The 8178-nt window shown below is 43.5% G+C and overlaps 1 protein-coding gene across 1 annotated transcript; it reads left to right on the forward strand.

The window, feature by feature from the left end:
- Positions 1-4859: 4859 nt before the first annotated feature.
- LOC124940570 (golgin subfamily A member 6-like protein 22) lies at positions 4860-6269 on the forward strand. Its single transcript, XM_047481098.1, has one exon. The coding sequence runs from the start codon at positions 4860-4862 to the stop codon at positions 6267-6269; it is 1410 nt and encodes a 469-aa protein (XP_047337054.1).
- Positions 6270-8178: the final 1909 nt, after the last annotated feature.

Raw genomic sequence — 8178 nt, forward strand, 5'->3', positions numbered from 1 at the left:
ATTTGCAGTCGGTGTATGTGGAAGATTCCAAACAAATCCAAAACAATCCCACTACACAGCCGCAAAGCGAATATTGAAGTACCTAAAGGGAACACCTGATGTCGGCCTGTGGTACCCAAAGGATTCGTCCTTTAACCTAATGAGTTATTCAGATGCAGACTATGCAGGTTGTAAGATTGATAGAAAAAACACCAGCGGAACATGTCAGTTCCTAGGTGACCGGCTTGTTTCATGGCATAGCAAGAAATAGACATCGGTGGCTACATCAACTGTAGAAGATGAATACCTGGCGGCCGGAAGTTGTTGTTCACAACTTCTTTGAATTCAACAACAACTGACGGACTTCGGTGTCATAGCCGAAGAGTCTCCAATCTTCTGTGACAACACAAGTGTCATAGCAATCACCTACAATCCGGTTCTCCACTCCAGAACCAAGCACATTGACATAAGGCACCACTTCATCCGGGAACATGTCATGCTGAAGCATATCCGGCTAGAATACGTACCAACTGATCAACAAGTAGCCGATATCTTCACCAAGCCTCTACAGGAAGCTAAGTTCTCTCAATTTAGACTTACTCTCGGTTTAACCGACATTAGTCAGATCCTTCCTAAGGATGCTTAAAGGGAAACCGATTCGGACAAACAAAACCGGTAGTTCTTCCTAAACTGTTGGACTTCAAATTTTCTTGGTATCCATGGAAGAACCGCCCGGTTTATCAGACAGAGTAAATCGACCGGTTACTTGGTGAATGCACCAAATAACCGCATCGGGATGAACAACTGATAACTAACTGGTTCGGAAATAGGTTATCTTAGATTATTTGAAATTCAAACAAAAGTGGAACAACTATCAGTGTTTAAAGATATCTGTTCTGAAACATTGCATTTTCAAAGAAAAATGGTCGCACCTAAAAAGACGTGAAGATCTGATATCTTTCATGGTCCAGGCCTATGACCAACACCCTAGGCTGCAAACATGCCTATTTCATGCAATACCTTTTATCCTGCAGTTAATAGATATCATCACATGTAATACCTGGATAATAGGATACTCCCCCAACTAGTATTTAAGTGAAGCAAATATTAACCAAAATACTCACAAGACAAAAACTCATTCTCACACTAAGACAAAATGTCTCAGTTTCCTAACATCTTTCAAGTCGATTTCCAATCTTCCTTGAGCACTGAACACTATGATGTGTTCAAAGTGATCAAATCTCTTGAAGACACTAGTCTTCGGTACTTCCTAGATGACAAGCAGACTATCTACTCTGAATCAGTCCTGGAAATTTCTTTATAATGCCAGGGTTTTCAGAGGAACTCCTCATTTCGATACTCATATCCAATCGAAAGTGGGAGGTATAGTCTTTTACTTCACAGAGAATGACTTTGCGAGGTGTTTCAGCCTACCAAAGCAAGGGTTAACGGATCTCAATGTTCCGGCCGACTTAAAGGCAGAGATTTCCCTCACCTTTGCACGGTCTAACCAACCGGTCGATGATCATGGTACTAAATCACTCTTGAGAGCTGAATATCATCTCCTAAATGACGTGATAGGTCGAAGCATCTTAGGAAGAGATGTGACGAACACCTACTGTACCGCGACATTCAACATGATGGCTGCTATCACCACCGTTACACCGGTTAATTGGTCAAGGGTACTGTTCGATGTCCTAATCTGGATGATTGACATTCGAACAGTCGGCCTCGTTCCCCGACTGAGCTGCCTGCTTGTTGAGCTTGGAGTACCGACCTGTCCAGGTGAAGGTCTGAACCAGGCTCAAGTGCTAACCAAGGAAATAACCGACTCCTTCTATAAGCGGTTTGAAAAGGCTTGGAGGAGAAGGAACCGCCGCAACAACCCCAACGGTGTCGTCAACTCCAACGGACACTAAGTTACCCCTTCCTACACCCGGTCATTTTGCTTCACGCATCGGGTGTATCTTTGTTCAACCTCCCTACGATCATTTCGGTTTTATCTTTGTTTTCTTCGGCCTTATCTATGTTATCCTCAATTTTCTTTTGATTACTTTCCAGTGTGTTGGTGCATTAATGAAAAAAGTAATATTTAATTAATGAGGTATCCCACAACTACATAAGTAATCAATACCCAACTAGCTTGGTTACTTTTCAACTAACAACTACCTCGAACTCCGCAATCAGCCTATTCCCAACGCACTTTGGAAACATAAAGATTCTCTTCTCCAATGAGACAAAACTGACATTCAATGCTAATACTTTCCCTCCAGAACCGGATCTATATAAAGAGACCTTTCCTAATCAAATTAACACATCTCAAACCTTAGACTCTCTCTCTCTCTAGTAGCAAAGTTAGAATCATGCCAAGCAGAACTCTAGGAAATTTCTTGAACATCGACTTCGACTCATGTATGGAGCATTGGGACGTAGAAACAAAGGAGATCATGTTTGAATCTCTCATTGACACCGGCCTTCGAACCTTTCTCGAAGAATCCGGTCCCATACTTATTGAGGATGTCAAGACGTTCTTCAGAAGCGCTTGCATCAGAGGTAACTACATCGTCTCCACGGTGAGAGACCATATCTTCTGGCTTGATGAAGCCGAATTTTCCCACATGTTCAACTTGCCCACAGAAGGGTTTTCTGACTTTCCAACCCAAGTGGGGAGTACGGCAACCGATCACGCACTGTTCTTCTCTGGAACCGATGTTCCGGTGGAAAACTATGGGTTAAAAACCCGCCTCGTTCATCACATCCAACTCCTTCTTAAGATTGTAACCTGGTCTATCATCTGTCAATCTCCAAATCAGCGTTACTCCAAGAACACATACAACATGATGACCCATATTGTTAGCAACACGGCCATCAATTGGTCAACCGTCATCTTTCAGAACCTGAAAACCATGGTGCTAACATGGAAAGGTCTCGGTTATGCCCCTCACATCAGTCGGCTTATTCTCAAGTACCGGCCAGAATTTGGACCGGGCACACCAGCATCTCCCTCGAACATCCTTGACATGGATGCGGTGGAAGAAAAGTTTTCTAAAGTGGTTATTACATAAGTTGTATCTTTTCATCTTATGTATGTCTATTTTCACACCGATCCACTTTTCGGTTTCTATTCTGTAATGTTTCTTCAATATAATTCTATTTTAAGTCTAAATAAACGGGTCATCTTAAAAATCTGAATATCCAAGTAACCGGTTAACATTATCAAAATAACCGCGCTCTTATCCGGTCTCAAAGCAAAACCGCTTAAAAGATTGCAAAAATTCTGCTTATTCAAATAACCGGTTAAAATTCGATAACCAAACTCTCCGGTTAAACACCGCAGCGTCAAACGGTTTCAAAAGGGGACTGCGTCATCAAAGTCGAAATCGAAAATTTTGGAGGGAAATTTCCCGCCCAAAACTCCCGCTCAAACTTCCCACCTCTTGGTTTACCGCCCATTGAATTGGCGCCTTCTCGATTACCGCCGTTTGGATTACCGCCTTTTGGCTTCCTGCCCACGGTTTGCCGCCTCTTTGGGTTGGAGGGAAAACTCCCGCCAAGAGTTGATGGGACGGTTGGGTTTCCAAACCGCGCCTATATAAGGAGTTCTTGGGTATTTCATTTCACTCCTACGCGAATCAGCTTTCTCTCTCTAAGCTCTCAAAATCTCTCAGCGGCTATTCTCTTGTCTTCTCAAACCCTCTCAATCATCTAAGATGGGTCGAGGTTCGGCTTTGTTCAAACACATGATTCAGGTGGATTTCGAGGAAATCCGACAAAAGGGCACGCCTGCAGCAAAGGAAGTTATTAAACGGGTAACCGAAGCCGGACTTGAGTATTTTCTCGGCGGTCCTTTTATTCTATACAGAGAAGCGGTTGAATAATTCTTCAACACCGCAACTCTATCTGGCGACAAGATCACCGCGACTGTTAGCGGTACTGAATTCGAGATAACCGAAGAATCGGTTGCGGAGAGCCTACGCCTTCCAACAAGTGGCCGCAATGCCTTGTTGGATCTAGAACCAACAACGTTCGATGTAGCCTGCCAAATTCTCTCAGCAAACAAGGAACCAGTGAAAGTATCCGGTAAGAAAGCGACACTACGACCGGAATACATACCGCTTTGTGACATCTTCACAAAGCCGGTTCAGGCGAGAGGTGGAAATTACAACAGCCTCACCAAGGCCAAGATCGAGATGCTAGTCGGTTTGATAGAAGGTACATGAGTCAACTGGGCGAAGGAAATATTCCACAACTTGAAAGACATGGTGAATCCGGACTCCGCACGGTCATGGGGATACGCCATCCCTCTTGGAAAAATCTTGCTCCAACATAACATCAACACCGGTCCTTGTGTCATTATCCCATCAAGAAGGTTAATAAGATCCAAACATTTCCTGGAGAGGAAGCAGCCGACCCCCGGTTCCACAGGTTGCCGAAAGAAGAAACCTACCGCCAAGAAACCGGCCCCAGCAAAAGAAAAGTCCGGAAGCAAGGACAAGGAGAAGATAGTATTCTCGGATGAGGAAGAATCGGCTTCCACGTCTGATCAAACCGATTCACAGAAAACCGATGAAGAAGGACCGAATGATGAAGAACATTCGGGTACAAGTCCTAACAATACCGGTGCGACCGGTAGCCTTGAGAACACTGATGGCGGTGCAGACGACCGTGAAGAGGAGGAAGCTTCCCCTGATAACGACCAGGTGAGTGCCGATATTATAGCGCACCGGATCCTGGAGGACATTGAACTGCGAGTTCAAGCGGTTGGAGCATTATACCGGGAATGGCACGAGTACTAGTACGACAAACTTTTCAAACACATATTACCGGGCCTAACCGACGAGCAATGTTTTAGAAGGCTAAAGGAGATAGAGGAAACAGTCATGAGCCTCACAAACGCCGAAACTCCTAGCCAAGCCATGGACCGATGCGGTATTGTGAGACCGCGTGCTCGGCTACAAAAGCTAACCATACGTATCCGGAAGCTGAAAGAAAGGTACGTTGAGGGAACACAGAAGGCTAACTTACAGCTCTTAGTGTTAGAAAAGCTTGAGATGGCAAAAGGAGTATTTGCTGAAGAAATTGATCGGCTTGAGGCGGTGTTTAGACAGCGAGAAAAACCGCACTCTCCAATTCCTGAGACCAGTAACGGTCAGAACCGAAGTGAAACGCCTCCTCTAGCGGATCCGGCCATACACGAAACCGAAGAAAGGACGGGGACTCCTCTCGACGAGCAACTTGAAACTGAACAACCTGGGGTCTCCGAACCGGGCGTCACAGAAGAAAGGGTCAAGATCCTTATTCAAGAGTTCGCAGACTCAACGGTTCACCCATTGGAGACGAAAGTCAAGAAAGCCTTGCGCCGAACACTCATGCTCGCCGAAAACACAAGGGATAATCTAGTAAAGGAACAGGACCGGATCACAAAAATCAAAGCTGACTACCGGGACAACACTATTGTGCGCAACGAACATCTTCAACAAACCAAGGCTTTAGACGATAAGACCTCAAAAATAGTAGAAGACTTGGATCGGCTTGAAAGGGAAACCGAACAAGGATTCACAGAGGTAGAAGAGGACCTAGGATGGAGTGTCACCGATCTAGAAAACAAGAATGCAAGCTTGGAAGACCACAACGAAAAGCTTGAGGCCAATCTTAAGGCGCTAACCGAACAGGTCAATGAGCTGATAAAAGCCAAGGTCAATGCTGACATAGCGGTTGAGGAAGCCAACGCCCGAGCGGTTGAGGAAGCCAACGCCCGAGCGGCTAAAGAAGTTCAGGATGCACTAGATGAAGAAATGCGGAGAGCAAAGGAAGCACTACGACTTTCTGAAGAGGAAATAGCCGAACGCGAACGAAATCTAATGGCTAAAAATCCGGCGTTTGCAAGGTCTATTGCAGCTCAAGCACGGGAGGATGAAGAGCGGTTAAATAATGAAAGACAAAGACTTGAGGAATTTGCGACCGCTCACAAGAAGAAAAAGGCAGCTTCCTCCTCTTCGGTTCCAGCAAAACGAAAACGGAAAATATCAAAGAAGGCTCAGGTAGCCGGGCTGCTGGAGAGGATCACCGAAACAAATGTCGACACTCCGCCAGACCCACCGCAATCCGAGGATGAAGATGAAGAGCATCTGGCGGAGCGCTCTACAAGACAACGAGTTCTACAAGCGGTTCCAATCAGCACGGTTGGTCAACCGCAAGCTGAAGGTTCATCCTCAAGACCGGATCAACCGAAAAAGAAAATACCTACCAAGGATATGATGGACGGCTTCAGATTCTCCGACTCAGAATAGGGGCTCTTTTTTCCTTAACTATGTTTATTTTAGTGTTTATATAATATTTTCCCTTTTTCGGTTATTTCTCTATATATATAATGTTGTTTTTGAAACCGGCCTACACTTGCATTTCTACATTGTTTTGATAATTTTAAATAAAATAATCAAAAAGAGAGAAATTGATAAGATAAAAGATAAGACTTTTCCAAATTTTTCTCAAAATTTTTCCAAATTTTTTCGAAAAATTCTCCCAAGTCAGTTTCAAATCCGGTAAAATAAAGAACCGGCCTACGTTTGCAAACTTACATGGTTTTGATAATTTTAAATAAAATAATCAAAAAAGGAGAAATTGTTAGATAAAATTAGACCGGTTCACAAAACTTAACATAAATAAACCTTCCATGCAGGAACAAGGAACCGGACCGGTCAAACAAATGAACCGGCTAAGAAGACTAACCGGTCAAGTTATTAAACCGACCAGGACATTCGGAACATGACCGCACAAAGAAAGGATCGGCCAAAGCTAAAAACCGGAAACACCAGACAGCCGATCAGCCACAAGGCAAAGGAATAATCGGAAGCTGTCCGGTTAAACCAATCACACCGGAAGTCATTCGGTTAAGTCAAATGACCGACCAGTATAAGAAGACAATTCGGGTATCTGTTGAAGATGATACCAAAGGAACAGACTGAACACTTCCATATCTATACAAGTCTGAGGAAAATCTGCAGGCTGCAGAAGACAGTCCTACAGGATCTTTCCACTTTAGGATAAATCAGAAAGACAATCTTCCAAGTACAGACAACTATTAACCAACAATTACCACATTGAATAAAAGACAAACCTAGCAGGTTTGTCTTACACACCGAAAGAACAGACTGTCAAGTCTGTGAAATTGACTGTCAGGTCTGAACAATTGACCGCCAGGTCTGAAACACTGAATCTCTACTCAGCCAATCAGATTCAAGGAAGTGAAATATGACTGTTGGCATATTTCACCTATAAAAGGAGCAGTTGAAGAAGAGTAAATGCGGGACACAACACGAGACAAGTGAGATAAAGTGAGACACAAGCGATATAGCGAGCATTTAATTTACAAGTGAAAACATTGTGTTCTATCTCTAAGAGAAAGCCTAAGTGCTAAAGTTGGAGTGTGTATTTTACAATTTCGGTGTAAATTGTAAGGGTATTATCGAGCAGGAAATAAGTCTCGATCGGATTGTACTTGTATTCCTTAGTGAATATCCTTCTCGCGGTTTCGAGAGGAAGGGGTGACGTATGAGTTTTTAGCTCCGAACATCCATAAAATTTGTCTTGTTATTTACTTTCTGCCGGTTCTATTTTCTAACCGACCTGTACTAACTTACCTACACCGCTCTAACCTACTTAACTCTATCCAAACCGGACCACCAGGTTACAAAAACCGACCCATCAATTTTCAAACCTTCATCATCCGAAACCGGTTTTGCCTATCATACAAGTGTGCTGCTTCAACCTGAAACAAACCTCTTCCGCGCTTGAACTTGGTTCAAGGGTTTGTGACAGTTTGTGTAGTATTGAAACCCCGGTGTTAATCTCTAACCGGATTAATCACCACTCTTTGAGTGAGACGCGCTAACCGGCCCAACCCCGGTCCTCCAGCCGCGACCTAGATCCTAACACATCTAACATAGTTAATGTGTCTTTTTATCTAGATCTAGATGAGTAATTAATAAACCTATCCAAAGTTAAATTTAGTATCCAAACAAAATCTCATCTAAATACGTTTCTGGATCAAGAATTTCTGCACCCATATGAAAGACCCCACAATCTAACCATTCAAATCACCAAATATCCAAGCCTAATAATCAAGTACAAAATCATTCTAGAACAATGTGAAGTCCAAAAGGTCATCATAAAGCATGTCTATACAGCTAGGAAGTTGTT

This window comes from Impatiens glandulifera, chromosome 1 (assembly GCF_907164915.1).
Source record: "Impatiens glandulifera chromosome 1, dImpGla2.1, whole genome shotgun sequence".
Taxonomy (NCBI): domain Eukaryota; kingdom Viridiplantae; phylum Streptophyta; class Magnoliopsida; order Ericales; family Balsaminaceae; genus Impatiens; species Impatiens glandulifera.